The 21,906-nt window shown below is 40.5% G+C and overlaps 1 protein-coding gene across 7 annotated transcripts in view; it reads left to right on the plus strand.

Annotated features, from left to right (window-relative positions):
- Positions 1-21,659, plus strand: part of DROSHA (drosha ribonuclease III) — a 140,132-nt gene extending 118,473 nt beyond the window's left edge. For 6 of the 7 annotated variants that reach the window (XM_032279037.1, XM_032279040.1, XM_032279042.1 and 3 more), the window contains 6 exons: positions 10,718-10,859; positions 12,272-12,354; positions 12,446-12,549; positions 14,641-14,733; positions 15,875-15,921; positions 21,249-21,659. In XM_032279037.1, coding sequence (XP_032134928.1) covers positions 10,718-10,859; positions 12,272-12,354; positions 12,446-12,549; positions 14,641-14,733; positions 15,875-15,921; positions 21,249-21,379 — 600 coding nt within the window. In that variant the 3' untranslated portion in view covers positions 21,380-21,659. Of the gene's footprint in view, positions 1-1,860; positions 2,275-10,717; positions 10,860-12,271; positions 12,355-12,445; positions 12,550-14,640; positions 14,734-15,874; positions 15,922-21,248 lie in introns of those variants that run through there. The other variant, XM_032279044.1, reaches the window with a different exon arrangement.
- Positions 21,660-21,906: the final 247 nt, after the last annotated feature.

Consider the following 21,906-nt stretch of genomic DNA (forward strand, 5'->3'; position numbering starts at 1 on the left):
CCCCTGTCTCTCTTATTTTGGTTTCATTTTATAAAACTTTCGTGAGCTTTTTTCTTTGCTGTGAACTGTTTTTACTCTGTGAAACCAATCAGTGATGTCCTGGAATGGTGAAACAAAACATCCAGAAGGTGATCATGATGATCTCTCAAGGCACAAGGAGTAACCTTTGAGAAGTACCTTGAGGACTGGACCTTGGAAAGCAAATACTTTATTGGGCAAAAAAAATATCAGTACACTACAAGATACTTTGTGCAGTCTGTCTTTATGATGTTGAAACAAATAACAAGTCTTTCAAACTTTGCATCTCTACAGTTTTTATGTTTGTTCTGCTTTGAATAGAATTGGATTTTTATCTTTGTAACTGTGAACCTGGAAATAGTTTATGTGAGACATAAATATTGGAACTAGAGAGAATGTGGTGACTTGGCTGTTTAGATGTCATTTTTCAGTGGAATTTCTAAGCCTAGCATTCATTCACTCAGTGAATATCTATTGAGTTCCATCATAAATGCTGACGAATCAGCAGTATTCTTATTTTAAGTTAATAGTTTGATTGCCATTTAAAGTTAACTGTTTTTAGGTGGACAAGAGAGTGTTTTTTTCATGATTTAATATTAAAATTCTTAAGAAAATACAAACGTTTTTGGGAAAAGAACTATTGTCTAGTATCTCACTGTTCATTAGATAATAAATTGCATGTTCAGTATCCTCTGACGCTTCATACATGTTAGAGGATCTGGTTGGCCTGAGAAATGGCCAAACCAACTAAATGGTTTGAGGTAGTAATTCATCTTAGGGCCCGCAGAGGCCACTTTTGAAAATGTTTGCTTTAAATACACACATTAAATACTCACGTACCATTCCCCTGGTATTCCTACAAAATTAATTGTGAACTCTAGGATCTTATAGAGATGGGATGTTCCAAGTTGATTGTTTCCCACCTGCTCACAGCAGACATTCCTCTCCCACCCCACGCCCCACGCCTAGCATGGAACAGTAAGGAAACCAACACTCTGAAAGGCATGAGTCCTGCCTGTGATCTAGAGAAAGGTAAAACTAGGACTAGAGAAGAGACTCTGGTTCTGTGTTCTTTCCAAAATCACTTCAATGATTTGGAAGTATAGTTTTATCCAAAATGTATTTAAGAGCCTTCCTGTCTTAATATTAGAAAGTTTTTGACTAGCTTATTAGAATGGTGTTGACAAATGAGAAAACTATGTGAAGGCTTTTTGAATTACATTCACAGAATGGTTTGGTAGAAATCAGCAGGACCAGCAGATCTGATGGCAAGACAAAAATGATCCATCTTAAGCTAAACGCAGATTCTAGCAGATATCAACTCCCATCAGCATTAACATGGCTGCTCCCTCCTCCATCTTGAAACACAAACTTTGTTGGCTTCTGTCATGGGGCACTTTCCTCTTACCTCTTTTTTTTTCTTTTGAGACGCAGTCTCACTCCGTCACCAGGCTTTAGTGCAGTGGCACAGTCTCGGTTCACTGCAACCTCTGCCTCCCAGGTTGAAGTGATTCTCCTGCCTCAGCCTCCTGAGTAGCTGGGACTACAGGCATGCACCACCACACCCGGCTAATTTTTGTATTTTTAGTAGAGACAGGGTTTCACCATGTTGGCCAGGCTGGTCTCGATCTATTGTCCTCATGATCCGCCCGCCTCTGCCTCCCAAAGTGCTGGGATTACAGGCGTGAACCACCACGCTCAGCCCTCCTCTTACCTCTTCAGCTCCTCTTCCTCGGCCTGCTTTGCTGACACATCTTATTCTCACGGTTAATAAACAGTCCATATCTAAAACGCTCACTCTTAGGCCATGTTCTCTTATTTTAATAGAGTCTCTCTTGCCAGGCTTCTCCATGTGTGCCATCAGTTTCATCTTACTGGAAGGTGACTTCTCAACTGATCTCTTCAGTTTTATCTCCTTTCTGAGTTCCAGCCCCAGCTGCCTTTGCAACGTCTCCACATGTGTAAGACTGAATTTATAATCTCCTGCCTGGGTCCTTGTCCACTATTCCCCGAGTAATTGAACGGTGGCACCACCCATCCAGTGTTGCATGTCAGAAACCTAGGATGCCTCTGTCTTATCTCCCTTTTCTATATCCTAGTCCGTTCATAAGCCCTGACAGTGTTATTCCTCGAGTACTTGTTTAATTTATCCTCTTCCTTATGACCTTTTTTCTGTCACCCACATCCTCCTTACCAGCCTTACTCACCTGGACCACTGCAGTTTTAATTTCTGCATAACTATCAAAACACTACAAGGGCCAGGTATGATGGCTCATGCCTGTAATCCTGGCACTTTGGGAGGCCAGCTGGGAGGATTGCTTGAGTCCAGGAGTTCAAGACCAGCCTATGCAACATAGTGAGACTCTATCTCTACAAAAAAATTAAAAACTGGGCCAGGCGTCGGGGTTCATGCCTGTAATCCCAGCACTTTGGGAGGCTGAGGCAGGCGGATCACTGAGACATTGAGACCATCCTGGCCAACATGGTGAAACCCCTGTCTCTACTAAAAATACAAAAATTAGCTGGGTGTGGTGGCGTGCACCTGAGTCCTAGCTACTCGGGAGGCTGAGGCAGGAGAATCACTTGAACCTGTGAGCCGTGATTTCGTCACTGCACTCCAGCGTGGGTGACAGAATGAGACTCTGTCTCAAAGTACATACATACATACATGCAGACAGACAGACAGACATACAAATACAAAAAAATAAAGAACTAGCCTGGCAGAGTGGCGTGCATGTGTAGCCCCAGTCACTCAGGAGGCTGAAGTGGGATGATCGCCTGAGCTGTGATTACACCACTGCACTCCAGCCTGGGCGACGGATCCAGACTCTCCTCTCTCTCTCTCTCTCTGTCTTTCACACACACACACACACACACACATACACACACACACACACACACACACACACACACACGCAGTTACAGAGTGATTGATGGAGACCCAGTTGAAAGAAGTGACATTTATTAAATTGCAAAGGATAGGAATCTGAAGGTTGTGTTTGTGCCCATCTTCCCGTGAGAGGAGTGGGCTACTGGAGTCCCCACGTTTCTCCTGGATGTATCCTAATATTTGAAAAGCTTGCCTTTGCTGTTCTTATGGGCATTTTTGAACTCTGTTCGAGAGGTGGACAGTTTCTCAGGCAGAAATCCTTCAAGAGCCCCAGGGCTCAGGCCTTTGGGAAGTCATTTTTGCAGCTCCCTCCCCTGGTCTTCCTATGTCAACTCATGCTTCTGTCCAGTCCATTTTACATGCTGCTATCAAAGGAGTCTTTTCACAACAAATCTGCACTGGACTGTCATCTACAGTGACTACACTGTGACGACACCAGCCATTCATCTTCAGTCCCCAGTGGTTGTTTCTCTTCCTCTCCCCACCTCTTATTATTGGAGTGGTCGAGTTCTCAATCGTCAGACCTCTTCTCTGTCAACTTCTGCTCCATAAGTGATCTCATTCTGTCTCATGGCTTTGAATATATTTTTACACCACTTTCTAATTTGTGTCTTTGACCTTTTCCCTTTCCTTTTTCTTGTAAATTTGTTTAAGTTCTTTGTAAATTCTGACCGCTTCTCACCAGCTCTGCTGTTATGACCCAGTCTGAGCCACTGTCGTTCAGATTATTAGCCATAACCTCCCAACTGGTTATCCGCCGTGCCCAGTCTGTTTTCAAGCACATCTAGAGGGATCATTTTTTAAAGAGAAGCCAGATTACATTCCTCTTCTGCACAAAACCTCCCAAATCTTCCCACCTCAAAGGTAAAAGACAGTGATGTTACAGTCACCTTTATGACCTGGCTGCCTGTCTCTGTCTTGTAGACTCTTGACACTGGCCTCCATGCAGTTCCTGCAGGACACAAAGCAAGCCCTGGCCTTAGGGCCTTTGCTTGTGCTATTTCATCTGGCTGCAGTATTGTTCTCCTGGTAATCCATACAGCCAAATCGCTCACCTCCTTCAAGTCTCTGTTCAGATGTCATCTTATCCATAAGGCCTTCCTTAGCCTACCCTGAATGAATAAGCAGCGGTTTCCCTTTGTCCCTAGCACACCTCCTCAGCCTGGAATCTCTTATCTTTTCCTCCTCCTTTGCATATAGCATGTAATGTACTTGTTTACTATCTGTCTTCTCCCACCAGACTGTAAACTCCATGAATTCCAGGGTTTTTGTTTGTTTTCTCCATTCCTGATTCCTGGGTCCCTGGGAAGTACCTGGCATATCAGAGCTCAGAAAGTATGCTTTGAATGAATGATCATCCTATTCCAGCTTAACTCTCTTCAGTTGCTCTTCATATAATTTCTAAAGAACAGGCAAAGCCCTGGGTCTGGCCTTGCCCGCCTGCCCAGCCTCATACCATTTGCTCTTCTTCTCGCTCTGCATCTCTGCGCTGGGCCGCTGCTTTGTGCTTCTCCAGGTCTCCTCCTGCTGGCCGGCCTTTGTGTATGCTCTTCCTCCCCCGGAAGCTGTTCTGTTTTAGCCCTTACTCTCATTTGCCTGTTACCTTCTACTCTTCCTTTAAATGTCCTTTCTGGGGTGACTTCTGGATGCAGGGGAAACTCCCTGACCCTTCTCACACCCCCGCCCCCCTGTCAAAATTCTGTGTTGTCTTCCTTCCTGGCATTTACTCCAGTTTGCCTACCCCACTAGACTAGAAGTTCTTTGAGAGCATGTTTTTGTTCGTCACTCTGCGCTCAACAGTGCCTGGCGTATATGGGTAGGCGCTCGGTACGTATTTGCTGAATAAATAAAAGTGACAATTTTGCAGTCAGCTAAGTCAAGGGGAAAGAGGTGGTGGCACTGGAGGGAAGTGGACTGTTGCTTTATGTATAAGGGAAGAAGCCGCAAACTGGCTTATGAATGTCTAAGGATTAAAATTCATTTAAAATGTGGAGAGGATTACTTATGGCAGTTGCATTGGTGGGGGGATGGCAAATGATTCATTATTGTGATTAAAGAGCACACAGCTACAGTAATTCACATTGGGAGGCATTAATTAGCTTTGAGCCTTTCCCTTGCACACTTACCAGGGAATAAGGACAATTGAGCAAATGTGATACGGTTTTCCAGTTTTGAATGCTGATGGGGAAAAACATCCTGTTCTATAAGTTGGCTATTCAAAAAGGCCCCTTTGGGAAGGAATGTCAGGCTTATCCAATTGTTCAGGGATAACCAAGTTTGCCTTGGGCAATAGAGGGAAGAAGTTCTGTTTCATATGCTGAGGTTTTTGGTTTTTAGGATGGGTCTATACAGTAGGGTCAAGGTAAATTGTGAGAACGCCTCAAAGCATTTACACAGGCCAGAATGTCTGTCATGTGACACTTGTAAATCTTAAGCCATCGGAGTTTTCTCCTCTGTATCATTCCTCTTTCTTGGCGTTTTCTGTGTGCTAAAAATATTTGCTCATCTCCATGCCTACCGTGTGCAAGGCACTGAACCCAATGGTGGATGCACTACAGTGGCGATGAACCTACAGTTTTTGTTTGTTTTTAATGATTTTGGATAATGGGAAAGAGAGCAAGGATTACAGATAAAAAGCTGGAGAACGAGTGATCTAATCCTGCCCTGCTGCTTCCACACAATACTGAGCATAAATCATTCAGACAAGCAGGTATTTTATCTAAAAGATCTTGTTGAGAAGATAGACTCCACAGCCTCCTGTTTGAGGATTCCTGTCACTGACATAATTTGGCTCTTTGTATCTGACCTGTATTTGCCTGCTAGCATTTATGTACCTTTTCTTTAGTTATCACGGGAAGTGGAGACCATCTGGCCACCACTCTTGGTATGATAGACCTGTGTGGCATATCACTGTCACTTTCAATAGTATATTCTGCTTTCACCCCGTGTTCTTATATTAAAGCCCTCGAAATCATAAATCTCAGTCTGCTTATTTTACACTAGGTGGCCCTCTTCGGTAGCTCATCCCCCAACTGTGTTTTTTCCTCTTCGATTCAAGAGTGAAATAGGGAACTTGAAGGAAGATTGTCAATATGTGTGTTTTATTTAAACGAATAAATCTTTTTCTTATGAAAGTTTAAAGTAATTATGAAACACTGCTATGCTGGGATAATAGAAAACATCCTGGATTCTCAAAACCAGAATTTGAGAAGTGGGATATTTACCTTGGTCTGTGACATTGCACCAGGAATTCAGGAGCCCTTTTCTCAGGTTTACAGAGAGCTTTAACTATAGCCTTCTTAGTTTTTTCTGGTGATTTCGAATTAAACTTTGTCTTTTTGGAAGCATTTTTTTTTTTTTAAAGTTGTAAAGGACAGGTTAGCACCTGGTAAAATGGAGAATTTTATTTATTTATTTTTGAGATGGAGTCTCACTCTGTTGCCCAGGCTGGAGTACAGTGGTGCGATCTCGGCTCACTGCAACCTCTGCCTCCTGAGTTCAAGTGATTCTTCTGCCTTAACCTCCTGAGTAGCTGGGACTACAGGTGCACACCGCCTCACCTGGCTAATTTTTTTGTATTTGTAGTAGAGACGGGTTTCACTATGTTGGCCAGGCTGGTCTTGAACTCCTGACCTTGTGATCCACCCGCCTCAGCCTCCCAAAGTGCTGGGATTACAGGTGTTAGCCACTGTGCCTGGCCCAAAATGGAGAATTTTGAGGACAGTGAGTGGATGGGACAGGTATCCAAAATATTTTGCATTGAAAACAAATTCAGAGGAATTCTTAGAATTTTCTAGAACCTTTTCCCCTGTAACTGGAGAGCAAACATATCTTGTCTAATTATGATGATGCTGTTATGGACATTTCTGTTGTGTTTATTATATGCCAGTCATTGTAGTTAGATTATATGTCATTCACTCTAATTCTCAAAACAACCCTGGAAGCTAGACACTACATTCTCCATTTCAGATGAGGAAACTGAGGCTCAGAGAGATTTAATAACTTAGACAGGGCCACTTAGCTAGGAAGTGCTAGAGCCCCAATTTGAACCCAGTAACTTGGTGCGAAGTATTTTGCTTTTTGCTATCTCTAACACAAGGCATTGTTTGCAGAATAGCCTGATAACTGTCTTCTGCTCAATTGGGTGCTTCATGTTTGTTTTCTAGATTTCTACTAAAATATATAAATAGATATATCCTCTTTGTAAAATAGTAATTTATAACATCACCATCTGCAGGCTTTTCAACTTCTTGTCCCCATTTAAATCCTGATTCCAAAACAATCTTTCTAAAATTAAAAAAAAAAATTACCTCGCAACTGCCCCCATCTGATACCTTTTGGGATTCCTTTTCCCTACAGGGAAGCACAGGCTTCTTTTTTTTTTTTTTTTTTAATTTTTTTATTGCATTTTAGATTTTGGGGTATATGTGAAGAACATGCAAGATTGTTGTATAGGTACACACGTGGCAGTGTGATTTGCTGCCTTCCTCCCCTTCACCTATATCTGGCATTTCTCCCCATGCTATCTCTCCCCACTCCCCACCCCCCGCTGTCCTCCCCTATTTCCCACCAACAGACCCCAGTGTGTAGAAGCACAGGCTTCTTTACATCGCCTCCAGCCCCACTGCATCAGCTCTCCTCACTTGGCTCTGATTTCTCCTCCAGGTCCACCTAGTGGTCACCTTGCTGGGTAATGGCCCCTTCCATTTGTTCTCTCTTCCTTGGAAATCCTTCCCCACCCTTCTCTCACTGGCTGACTCAGTCTTTTCCAGTTCTGGTTCTGTGTTCACCAGAATCCACCCACATGAATCTTTTCAAAAGTTACATCTCCAGAAATGTTGATTCCTTGGTTCTTGAAAGAAGCCTGGGCACCAGCTTCTCGGAAGCACCTGGTGATTCTGGTGTTACAGCCATGTGGATGAGGCCCTGAAATGCTTTACTCAGGTGTCAGCCCTCCTCTAGGAGGCCTCCGTGGAAGGCTGAGGTCTAGAGGAGCACCTGCGTGTACCTGCGGTCTCTGTGCTGGCACTGCAGCCACCACAGTGCATTGCAACAGCCAGTCTGGACACGGCTTCTGAGGGCGTCAGTTCCCGAGGACAGCAGCAGGACGTTGCTCCTCTCAGGATCTTCAGCTGTCAGCACAGAGCCTGGCATGTAATTGGCCTCTACCACTGGTGCACTGAACTGCTGTAACCTCAGGTTTTCTTTCTTGCTGATCCCCCGGGTCGTGTTCTTTGGCAAATAACATGATTCATTATGAAGTAGAGTTCAGCAAAGAACAAGTATGAAAGTTGTCATTTAGAGAACTGCCATTCAGACTTTCTTGTCTAGGTAAAGAGCAAGGTCTTGTCTCTTTTCAGTTCATTTTCTAAATTTAAACTGACGACGGGAATATGGATGATGTATAGCTTCCTTCTCCCCCACTGACGTTTGGTTCAGGCTCTGGGTTTTTGGCAAGAACTTAACAGATCTCACTTATTACGGGCCACCCTTCTGCTTTCTGACCTGTCAGGCTTTTTCTGAAGTAAAACTGGAAGCGTTTCCATTCCATCCTCACTGCTTTCCTCCTTCCCCATCAGACAGCGTTACTGTACAGCACTGAGGGGCCCTGACACTGGAAGGTGGCAGCTGGGACCTGGCAGTCAGGGATGTGTCATAATTTGTGTGTGCTCATGTTGTTTCTGAGGCATGAACGTTCCATATACACAACTTAAAGAGTTTTCTTCCCATTCCGAGAGGACCCAACTTGTTGAGCACAGCCTTGTTTCTATAGTAGCCATCCTGTTCCCCCATAGCCTCTCCTTTAGGAAAGCTCCTCATCCCTATTTGAAATCAAAACCTAAACAGATACGTAACTTTCAGCGCAATTATTCCATAATTACAAGATATTAGGCTAGTGGGCTTCCTTATTGGTTGACTCTTCTATTAATGTTATATGCTAGCCTTTTAATTTTGAGCTTCTCTGTGGATGCTAATCTTAGTGAAACTCCATATTGAAGAAAAGATGGGGTTAAGAGGGAGAGAGGAGGAGGAAGGGAAGCAGAGACAGGCAAAGAGTAATAGTCTGAAATTCAACGGCAAGCATGGCTTATGAAGATCAAGTTATATTTCTGCTTCATGAATCATTGTCAGACAAATTAAGAACATATTGTTTCTTATTTATCTATTGTCAAGGATTCACTATCAGACACTGGAAATAAATCTTGATTTTCATAAGCTCTGTTGACACCATGGAGCCACAGAGCATAAAACTTGCATCTAATAAAGAAAGTGTGACACGGAACAGCAGGGAGTGGAATACCAGCACAACTCACAGCTGCTTCCAGCTCCTTGGCCCTGTTTTCAGGAATGTTTCTTAGCAGGAAGTTTTTTAATAGACCAAGAATTGGTTATACGTGTTCTAAGAAAAGTTGTAGTTGTAGATGCATTATTCTACCAAATCTTAGAGAACTAGGGATGATTATGTTCCATTTTTGTGTGGTGAGTTCCCATCTTTGTATCTACCCACTTGCTCCCAGCTGTCCTCCCCTCCACTTCCCTAGTGAGTGGTTAATGAGTGTTAAATGCCTAAACCATACTTGTTTTATGGACACTTCTATAATGGATTCGTTGCATAATTTTCATGCAGCATGTAATGTTACTAGCTGGATAATTCTTAGCTGTCTGTTGAAATTCCTAGTAGAAATTTTTGTTTTGAATTCCTAAAGTTGAAATATGAAAATCATACTTTAATTAGATTAAAGACAAAAGATACCAGTATGGGCCGGGTGTGGTGGCTCATGCCTGTAATCCCAACACTTTTGAAGGTCAAGGTGAGTAGATCACTTAAGCTCAGGAGTTTGAGACCAGCCTAGGCAATATGGTGAAACCCTGTCTCTACAAAAAAAAATACAAAAATTAGCTGGGTGTGATGGTGGGTGCCTGTAGTTACAGCCACTCAGTAGGCTAAGGTGGGAGGATAGCCTGAGTTCAGGAGGTGGAGGTTGCAGTTAGCCAAGATGGCATGCCACTGCACTCCAGCCTAGGTGACAGAGCAAGAGCCTGTTTCAAAAAAAAGAAAAATAAAAGATATCACTATGAAAACCTGAGACTCAAGCTAGATGCCATAAATCTTTAAAATTATAATAAAAGTAAAAATCTAAATAATTTAAATCCTTTCATAATACTTATTTAAACATCACTTCCTTAAGTCCTATAATATCAAAATTAGCATCAATGCCATGAAACTTGAAGCTTACTTTAGACTTTAAAAAAATAATCCTTTAAAACTAATGTACAGTGACAGAAAGCAGGCCAGGTTTGCCTGGTCAGGGTTGGGGAAGGATGCACTGCATGGGGATGCTGGGACTTTGTTTGGAGTGATAAAAATGTACACAGTTTTCAAAACTCACCTAACTGTACACTGAAAATGGGTGCATTTTATTGAATGTAAGTTATACTTCCAGAATATTGATTTTAAAACGCTTAATGCTTCCTCATTTAGTAGCATTACACTTATTAGAATCTTAAATCATATTATACATCCCCTCACCCCCACCACAGCCCTGTCCAATGCCCCTAAAGAAGTAAATGAGCTATTTAAATGGCAGTAAGGTAAAATCCAGGATAGCAGAGTGGAGTACGTGATTAAGGAGAAGGTAGATGGGTGTGGAGCATGTCACTGTCATTGGGATGATGGTTGAGGACGCAGACCTCACTTATTTTGCTGCCCCTGTCAGTGTGATGCTCTCAGGTTGGTTGGGTCCAACCCGGAGTAAGAGAGGTCAAAAGTGACATGTGTTCTCAATGTACCCCATTCCTTTCGGGCAGTTGTTACGAAGCTCTTTGGTGAATAATAGAACTCAGGCCAAGGTAGCGGAGGAGCTGGGCATGCAGGAGTACGCCATAACCAACGACAAGACCAAGCGGCCCGTGGCCCTTCGCACCAAGACTTTGGCGGACCTTTTGGAATGTGAGTGCCACTCACTCTTCTCTCAACCTACAGGTTCAAAGTTTAAGTCCATCCTCATTAAGTTCTGGCTAAAGAAACCTTTTTTGCGATTTTAATTTTTATTTATGCTTTTTACCAAAGCCTTTCTGAAGGAAAATAATTTGAAACTAAGGCATGTGAATAATGAATTTTATGTTTAATCTATGCTCAGTGGTACCCCCCAACACATACCTCTCCACCCTAACACTCAGCTCCCATGTCCCTTTGTGTGAAACAGTACGTAATAGAATATGAAGATCAGTTGTTGTCAGTCAGAGCCTTTTTGCCACCCAGCAGCCTTCACATAGGGGCACAGAAGAAAGAAGGGTAATTTATTCACTAAACACTAAAACGATTATCCATTGTTTTGAATAAGCGCAAAGCTCCATGGACAAATGTCATCTTTTGCAGTTTCCGACATGGTCTGGTAGCATTGTAAATAATCCTATTATAGTTAACGAAAGGATTATATACATAGTTGTATTGTTTGTATTACTTCAAAATAAGTGGGCCATTCACTGAGCCTTAGAACTTTTTTTTTGAATGTTATGGTATTTTTGACAATTGGAATTATATTCAAGTATCAAAGTCTACCATGCAAAACCAGCTTATTTACAAAGCGCAAAGGCATTCTGACTAAGGAACTTAAAAGAACTTCTTTTGCAATGAAAGAAAAGTAATTTAAAGATGAAAATCACATAAAAATTAAATTGAGAGATCATTCTCATTGAATTTTTTTTTAGCTCAATGAAAGCTATTTTTATTCCTTCTTTTGAAAATGCACCATTTGTTTGCTTTGTTAAGATCCCTTTAAATGAGGTCATCCTAGGGGATCACCAATTATGAACGCAAAATTTGATATATTGTTGTCATTAAGATCAGTATTAAGTTTTTCTTTCTTTTTTTAAATAAATCCAGATTGAATTTATAAATTGTCCCATTTCTGTTCATAAAATTTAACACTGAATCCTTATAAAACGGGATCTTAGGATTGGTGTTGAAAAAGCGAGACCCAAGGATGTGTGTATTCTGGCATCATATCTAATCTTCAAGTGGTATTTTGACTGATTTGATGATAACAGGGTTGGGTGCTCAGATCCCATTTTTTTTCCCCAATACACAGAGGCATTCTTTGTACCTTGTAAAGTATTCATTTAGTCCTTAGCTAAATGCAGTTTGGTCTTTGTACTCTATGATTTGTATCTTACACATCTCTTGCTGCGTCTGATATTAATGATAAAAAGTAGAATAAGATGAAATTGTAATGCTAAAAAATAAAGAGGGCCTGGAAGTTGAAACTGTTACTCAAATTTTGCTTAAAAGTCTAGGTCTCTTAGTCTTTCTGATAAATGGCAATGATCATGGTTTATTTTAAAGAATTCTTTTTTCCCCAGCATTTATTGCAGCGCTGTACATTGATAAGGATTTGGAATATGTTCATACTTTCATGAATGTCTGCTTCTTTCCACGATTAAAAGTAAGCTCATATAAAGTTTGATTTAGTGATCTGCGTTATGTTTGGTGATCCCAGAACCCGTTACTAAAATAGTTTTTGGGGACTTCCACAGGAGTTCATTTTGAATCAGGATTGGAATGACCCCAAATCCCAGCTTCAGCAGTGTTGTTTGACACTTAGGACGGAAGGAAAAGAGCCAGACATTCCTCTGTACAAGTAAGTACTTGCTACTGGCAGGCCATTGGATCCAGCGTGCTTAGAGTTGACTTTCCATTGCCTTGAAAACGAGTCACTGTGGGGTGATCACGACCAGAACCCAGGATTGAGACTCTTTACTGTCAATGTGGCTCTGGCCTCACAGGGAAACTCGCTATCTCTCAGTCTTAGCTGCAGTAAGTGGCTCCCAATCCCCTATCTCTCTGCTCTCTCCCATTCCTAAAATTCTCTGTGAACTACTGCCTGGTAGGGAGACAAACTAAGATGATGACATCAAAAAGAAAATTTGGATTCAGTGATTTTTAGATACATTGTTATATTTGTCTTCTTGCTTGTAACCTCTGCTGGGCTGTGCCTCTAGATGAGAAGATCATGTATGAATATTTGTAGCAATATTTGAGTGCCTTTCTGCACTTCCCCTTGAACCCCTATTGGGTTCAACTTGGAATTTTTCTTCTCAGAATGTGTATCAAAGCCATCATGAACTTCAAATATCTTTATCCTTTGAGTGGCAGCCAAAAGTCATTAAAAAGGAATGTAGGCGAGCAGTGGGTCACTGCACTGCTTCATACCCGTTTTGATCAAAACAGGAGGTTCAGCTCTGAAGTAGAGTAATTATCTTGAGGCACACACAGGTTGATTAAGAAGATGCTTTCAAAGTGGAATTACAAAATGAAAGGATTATTGAAATAGGTGAGTTGCATCTCAAGGTATTGTCTGGGTAAATGATGTTAAGGATGTTTAAAGATTGTTTCAAAGCCGTTTCACCCGTGTGGATGTATCCGCATGTGCAAGCACGCACGTGTGTGTGTGTTCTGTAGCGAGTAAAAGCTCCCCTTTGGACTTTCTCAAATTTCAAAATACACAAGGAAAAACGTTAGGCAGTTAGGAATTTTCAGTCCTTTCACATGTTTTTATTTAACAGTCACAGCACTTTATAGGCCTTTTTGCTAAAGAAAAACTAAGGCCAGAAGAACAGGGTGAGTCACCCCACAGCAAGCTGCTATAAATTACAGCCAGAAGCTGTCACTGTTAAACAGTATTTCCTTTATTTATTGGGGGGAAAAAGTCCCAAATGTTTAGAAATAGCACTTTAATATGTGCCTAATAAGCATAATGAATATCCAAACTGTATTCTATGAAAGGCTCATAGCATTTCCTCATCAGAGTGATAATTAAGTTTAAATAAATAAAATGAGGACGCTAAACTTTCCATAGCACATGCATGATTACTGTAATAAGTACTACCTTAAAGAAGCCACTGGTGCACATTCATCTCGAGTGTATGAACACAGAGGAAATTGCTATGCTCCCTTCTCATAAATCCCCCAAATGAAAGTCCAAGATGAGTTTGTTCTTTTTATCAAGATGATGGGGTTGTTTTACATGGTTTTTTTTCAAGATTACTGTGTTCATTGCATTATCTTTGTTGGCTACTTTTAATTTCCCTTTTCCATGAAGTTATCAGTTTTACTGCATTTGAAATCTGCACCATGTCATTAAAAATCAGAGTACCTGGAGCTTTGTTTTTTTGGTGATTGTGTTATGTACTTGGCATTATAGCATACCTTTGAAATGATCTCAGATATTTCAGAAATTAAATATGTTTTCTGATCTTTTAGATAAGATACCAGACATTAGAAAGAATCCATAAAGACGTGAAAGCATTCAATGTGGCTTGAGGTGTATTACCCCAATATTTATTGTTTTGGGCTGTGGTTAGCACTGAAAACCAATAGACTGGAGCTCTGAACTTTTCATGATAAAAGTTTGTGAATATGCACACTTAGAAATTCTTTAAAAATATTTTACACTTCATTGTTAGCCTTTAGATGTTGTTTATATTACTTTGGGAAGAAATATTAAAATGCAATGCAGAATTTAAAAAAATTTCTACTTCAAACGTTCTTGATATTTGTCGGGTTAGCAAGTCAAAAACTTACCTTTTTGTACCTTTCCTCCATTTTCACATTCCCGGTTATTTTACTTTCCTCTGTCTCGGCAGTAAGTACACAGTTTTCCTCATAGTTACATAGTAGCCATGATAAACAACACTTTACTGTAATTAACATACTTTCCTGTCCCTTTCAGGACGCTGCAGACAGTGGGCCCATCCCATGCCCGAACCTACACTGTGGCTGTTTATTTCAAGGGAGAAAGAATAGGCTGTGGGAAAGGACCAAGGTAGGAGACGAAATTACCTGGAATTGCTTTGAATGAACATCCTATGTGTGTAATTCCCTAACTGGCATTTCCAAACTCAATCATCTGTCTTTTTTAACTCAGAGAATAAAATGTTCAAGAGTAGTAGCAAAGTGAATTCCAAGGATTAATGTACCCACATTCATTGTCTCAAAGCCAAGCCCTGAATCAGCCCTGGACAGTGGGAATTCCATTGTTCAGGGGGCTTTAGCTACCTTGAGAAAACCACACTACCTGGTTAGAAGGTCTGCCTAGTTTTAGTTACCCAGAAGAGTGCACTTTGACGCAAGCTGTGCATGTAGAATGTGTCATGTTGCACATGACACAGCCGTTATACTTTTATCTTTTTTGGAGATAGAGTCTCACTTTGTCACCCAGTCTGGGGTGTAGTGGCGTGATCTCTATTCACTGCAACCTCTGCTTCCGAGGTTCAAGTGATTCTTGTGCCTTGGCCGAGGCACAAGAATCTGGGATTACAGGCATACGCCACCATGCTTGGCTAATTTTTGTATTTTTAGTAGAGACAGGATTTTGCCATGTTGACCAGACTGGTCTTGAACTCCTGACCTCAAGTGGTCTGAACACCTCGGCCTCCCAAAGTGCTAGAATTGTAGGCATGAGCCACTGCACCCAGCCCTGTTAGACATTTGATTTACTACTACTTACCTGAGCTATGTGAAAATGCTAGCATCTTTAGGTGAAAAAAATTATGTATATTATCACCTTTCTTTGAACCCTCTAGTCTATATCTTAAACTGAGAAATGATTTGAAACCTGTCTCTCTCTCTATATATATTTTATTCTTTTCTGCTTTAAACTTTACAGGGAAGGTATTCAAGCTTAAGTATGAAATACTTCAGACCTAATATAAATGGAAGGCATTTTATTGCAGTATTAAAATGTGGAGTGAATAACTTAAGGATGCTTTGTGCAGATCAGTGGCATTTCTGCATGCTCTTGTGTATATTCCTATCTGTGCAATTCATTGTGTGACAGTGGAAATAATCAGAGGAGATTTTATGCACCAAACATGACAATCAGCCTGAAAAATTTGTAGCCGTACCTTGCATTTTTGAAAAAAAAGAATCTTGAAATTAAAGTGTATCTTACTTTTATTTAATAGTATTCAGCAAGCGGAAATGGGAGCGGCAATGGACGCACTTGAAAAATGTAAGCCTATTTCTTTTTCTATAATTATCTTCATAATATAATGAGTGTTTTATGGAAAGAAAATGAGGAAGGAGAAAAATGGTAAGTACTGATAAAATGTGATCTTGTTTTCTTCAGAGAATATAGTAGAATGTGAGACATTCTAAAATGGGCTCATATTTAAAAATGAAAGTATTCCTGAGTGCTTTTTGATTTGCATTTTCCTTTTTTGCTTAGAGTCCTACTCTTGGTGCAAGTAACCTGTGTGAAAAACCTACTGTGTTTTCTTTCTTCCTTTCCTTTCTTTCTTTCTCTCCCTCCCTCCCTTCCTTCCCCTCTTCCTCCGTCCCTCCCTCCTTCCTTCCTTTTTCTTTCTCTTTCTTTTCTTTCCTTTCTTTTTTTGAGACAGAGTTTCCCTCTGTCGCCCAGGCTGGAGTGCAATGGTACGGTCTTGGCTCATTGCAACCTTCGCCTCCTGAGTTCAGGTGATTCTCCTGCCTCAGCCTCCCCAGTAAGCTGGGATTGCAGGTGCCTGCTACCATGCCTGGCTAATTTTTTTGTATTTTTTAATAGACGGGGTTTTACCATACTGGCCAGGCTGGTCTCAAACTCCTGACCTCAGATGGTCCACCCACCTCGGTCTCCCAAAGTGCTGGAATTACAGGCATGAGCATACCCAGCCTGTGTTTTCTTTCATACATTCTCTATTCTCCAAAATCTTGTAACAGTATACATGTGAAAGTTTTTTCTTTTTTGTTTTTGGCCGTTGTTTCATTGAATGGGCTGTTTTTACACACTTCTCTACACCTTTCTTTTTTGCTCACTAATATATCATGAGCAGCCCTGCACATTATAGAAAACAGTTCCAATTCATTCTTAGTGGCTACATAATATTTTCTGCTATAGATGTGCTATATTTTATTCAGCCTTTTTATTATTGGTGGATACTGGTTTTTTTTTTTTAATCATCACCACCAATAAATGTTATATATTGGTTCTTTTTAGTTCTGTGGAATAGGTTCCCAGGAGTGGGATGTGTAGGTTGAAGAAACTTCAATTACATGATTGACCTTGTAGGAAACTGCATGGTCTTTTGTAAACTGAAGGCTTATGTGCAAGGGATTTTTCTTCTGAGGTCGATTGTGCTGAGCAGCAGAACCTGTGGGCACCGCATGACAACGCGATTCTATTTTGCTTCAAGTACTCCGCCAAATGAGGCGGGAGACAGCAAAGTGCAGGAAGCTGGAAGTGAAGAGGCCCAGAATCCTCAGGCAGGGGAGAGATTCCAGGAAAGGCAAGCAGGCCAAGAGCCAAGTGGCAATCAGCAGACAGACCTTCCTGCTGGGGGCAGAGAGGTTGGTGGGAACAGAAGCTGGTACTGCCAGGGTCAAGCATCCATGGATTGTTCACTGAGAGTTTTAAGTTGGCTATTGGGAGCTTCGTCCATTGTATATATAAATTTGTAGACAGAGTGAAATTTTTGTTTGTTTTCAATTATAAAACAATTCTGGAGAGAGCACCTATTCTGAGACAGTCTTGCATATCCATACTAGGAGGAGTGAGTTGTTTGTTTAAACTACTGGAAAGCAACTTGGCAGTATGTAGCAGGTCCTTAAAGAAGTTCATACCCTTGGTAGGCCAAGGCGGAAGGATCACTTGAGGCCAAGAGTTAGAGACCAGCCTGGGAAATAGTGAGTCCCTGTCTCTACAAAAAATTAAAACAAAAACAAAAAATATTAGCCAGGCTTGGTGGCATGCACCTGTAGTGCCAGCTACTTGGAAGGCTAAGGCCCGAGGATCAGTTGAGCCCAAGAGTTTGAGGCTGCAGTGAACTATGATCATGCCACTGCACTCCATCCTGGGCAACTGAGTGAGATACTGTCTCTTCCCTTCCCCCACAAAAGTTTGTACCATGAGAATCATGACAACTTGATTTGTAATAGCACGAAAAAAAAAATCAAACTATGTGTTTAAGAGTAGGAAATTGTTTAGTAAATTGTGGTATATCCCAGGTTAGAAAACATTTTCTGTAAAGGGCCAGATAGTAGGCCTTTCAGATTTCCCAGACCATAGTCTCTGTCACAATTCTTCAACTCTGCCATCATAGCCCACTGGCCTGGATAGTATGCAAACTAACAGGTGTGTCTGTTTAATGGGAGTGTCTGTCTACCAATAAAACTTTATTTATAAAAACAGATGGATAGCTGTATTTGGCCTGTGGATAGCAGTTTACCAATGCTTCCTATATGGGAAAATGCTTATACTAGAATAAGTGTAAAAAAGTATACCCATAAATACATACCTATACTGTACTTTCCCAATGAGTAGATAGGTAAATGATTTTAAATGTTCCAGTGTCTAGGGGTGTGTGTGTGTGTACAGGCATATATATACACACACACATATATGTATACGTATATATACATATACATATATACAGCTAGTGCTCGACTTACGACCACGATTGGTTCCGACAGACCGGTCGTAACACGATTTGGTCGTAAGTTGAGTAGGCTGTATGTACAGTACTGTGAAATGATGTTATAAAAAATCTTTAAGTCATATTTTATCATAATTTTCTTTCATTATTGTTATATATCATAATTTTCTTTGTTCATTTTATGCCATTTGTATCATCTCTACACCATTTTGTTTCTTATTTTTACATTCTTCAGGTTTAAGTAAAACACTGCATTACCAGTACAACTGGTTTAATATTTGCAAAACGTACAAAATTACAAAATACAGGTGCATACAAATATACAAAATACAGGTGTAAAAAATACCATAGGAAACATTTTCCCAATTGCAAAACATATCAAAATATATAAACATGTATGAAACATTTTATTGGCCGTTTTTGAATTTGATCTTCCATCCACATACAGCAATTTCTGCATTTCGTGGATGGGCCCGCTTCGTTGCTTTGTTATAACTCTTGATCGCCTGGGTGCAGAACCTTTCACAGCTTCACGAATTCTTTCTTTATCTTTCAAAATCGTCGACACAGTCGAGTATGATAACTTCGTATCACGTGCGATCACATTCACTTTCTTTCCTCCTTCGTACTGCTTAATTACCTTCATTTTTGTGTTGAGATCGATGGCCTTTCTTTCCTTCTTGGCAGGCTGAGGCGTAGACAAAGACAATTTCCTCTTGATAGACATCTTGGGAGGGGTTTGATGAATAATATCCAAGACACAAAACACAAATTGCTGTACTGAGTCTGGGATAACAGTTGAAATGGTGCACGCGGAGATGGTAGTGCTGCCGGAAGCTGGTCCACACTGTCATACGCCCAGCTGGGCAATGTTTGCGCTGCCAGATGCTGAGCAGTCATGGCTAGCAATTGTGGTCGTAAAGTCGAATGGTCGTAAGTTGCATAGGTCGTAAGTCGAACAATACCTGTATGTATATATACGTGTGTGTGAATACAGGCATATACACACATATATACACACATACATGTATATATGTATATACACAAATTTACATTGCATATATATGTAGTATAACTTCATAGGAAAAAGGCTATAAGGATATATTTTAAAAGTTTTATCAATAGTTAAATCTGAGTTGTGTTTTTCAAATGCAAATTTGATTTTATAGTAGAGTTTACTGACGGAATAGAGTTCATTTTGTAGAAACTTGCTTTACAGCTAACTTCATGGGATGTATTTTTTTTAAAGTACTTATATTTGAAACTTACATAAAGAATCAATTTGATCAGTTTTGGAATAGGATTTTGTTACTGTTTTATTTCCAGAATACAGATATCATATTTCTCTTTTCTCTGGGCTGGGTGCAGTGGCTCACATCTGTAATCCCAGCACTTTGGGAGGCCAAGGCAGGAGAATCACCTGAGGCCAGGAGTTTGAGACCAGCCTGGCCAACATGGCGAAACACCATCTCTGCTAAAAATACAAAATTAGCTGGGTGTGGTGGCACGCACCTATAATCCCAGCTACTCAGGAGGCTGAGGCAGAGAATCACTTGAACCTGGGAGGCAGAGGCTGCAGTGAGCTGAGATCGCACCACTGCACTCCAGCCAGGGTGACAGAGTGAGAGTCGATCTCTAAATAAATAAATAAATAAATAATCAATCGACCAGTCTCTGACTCTGAGACGTACCAGGGTCTTTGCTGATTCCCCACCTGTCTTTCAGATTCTTTTCCTACTACCCTGTTCCTTCTTTAATCTGGTGTGAGGATGGTATACTATATAATTAAGAGGGAAAAAAGAATTTAGGATGTATTATACAGTCGTCTCCCCTTATCCATGGGGGATACCTGACCCCAGTGGATGCCTAAAACTGCATATAAAATGGAATATTATATAGACTGTACTTTTCTTACACATGCAAAATGTAATTGAAAGATGAAATTTATAAATTAGGCACAGGAACAGATTAATAACTAAATAAATGGAACAATAAAAACATATTGTAATAAAAGTTGTGTGCCATGTACCCTTGATTGTACGCTGTGCCTGCTGTCTCCTGCTCTCTCTCTCAGAATGTCTTACTGTATGTTACTCACCTATTTTTGGCCCATGGTTGATCACAGGTAAATGAAACCATGGAGAGTCAGATAATTGATGAGGGGACTGCTATATATGGGGACTGCTGTATATGTAGGTCCACTTCATTACTCATCATCCTTAAAGCAAATCAATGAATTCGCCTCCAGGGATGCCATGCTCTCCCACATCTTAGATTCTTCATGTGTTTAAAACATGAGGTTATGTGTCTGCGTCAACCAACTAAGTTTTCTACTTGAGTTACTTTTGAAAATACAGCTTTGGGCCTGTCATCGCAAACTTAAAAATTAATTATCAGACATAATGACTTAGAAAGTGGCCTCTTTTTGTCCACCTGATCTTTCTTTGCTCTTTTCTGAAACTTTAATTCTTGGTAAATAATGGTGTGATGATATCATTTGTTTGAAGTTTTTAGTTTGAGCTTTTCAAAAACTGTGACTCCATTTTACTGTATCCCTTCATCTCTCCCCGAAAGTCACCCGTTGCTGGGAGAGTGATGCCAAAGCACCTGCTTGGTACCATTCCCAAGCCATACGTCTGTGTTTTGACATTTCTGTATGTTTGTTACCTGTTATACCCAAGTTCACATCAGATATTGAAATTTACAATCAGGAGTGCTCATCCAGACTTCCAATATGTTTTTGAGTGATGAAAGAATAAAGGAAGAAAACAATTTTCTTTCTTGTGCCTTACAAAATACACTTATGGATATTTCATATGCATGTATGTTTGTGTGTCTGTTTAGTTGCATCATTCTTTGTTCTAGTGGCTATCCTTTATTAAGTATAAAATTTATCTCCTTGTGTCAGATAATTTTCCCCAGATGGCCCATCAGAAGCGGTTCATTGAACGGAAGTACAGACAAGAGTTAAAAGAAATGAGGTGGGAAAGAGAGCATCAAGAGAGAGAGCCAGAAGAGACTGAAGACATAAAGAAATAAAGGAGGGCACACAAGCGTGGAGTATTTACTTGCCCAGTAACTGTGACTGTTGTCTGTTGAGACCTAGCCCAGTTTTCCTATAGACAATGAATGAAGTGTTCTCATTGAAATAAAATGCAGAGTCAAATAGCTGTTGTTGTTTTACTGATCTGTTTTTAGCTGGATGTTCTTTATTACGAAGTATTGGATTTTTCATCTATTTAATGGAAAACTTGACTTTCGTGAATGTGCATTATTTCCTTTTATTTTGCTCTTTAAATAATAAAATTCAAGAAGCATATTCTATGTGGAATAGATCCTGTTTTTCTACCTCTGTTGCCAGTTGTGACCCTAGACCTTCAATTGACAAAGAATTGACTTTACTAGACATTTTGACTACACTCTAGTAACATCTATACTTTTTCAAATCTCTTTATTTCTAAGCAGATTTTCGACTTTCATCTGGTGGCTGTTTATCAAGTTATCAGCTGCAAATATTGAACTTACCTCTCCCTAAGCAGTGAGTGTTTTGTAGAAGGAATCCGCTT

This window comes from Sapajus apella, unplaced genomic scaffold, assembly GCF_009761245.1.
Source record: "Sapajus apella isolate SASKATOON/1434 unplaced genomic scaffold, GSC_monkey_1.0 scaffold11, whole genome shotgun sequence".
In the NCBI taxonomy this organism is placed as follows: Eukaryota; Metazoa; Chordata; class Mammalia; order Primates; family Cebidae; genus Sapajus; species Sapajus apella.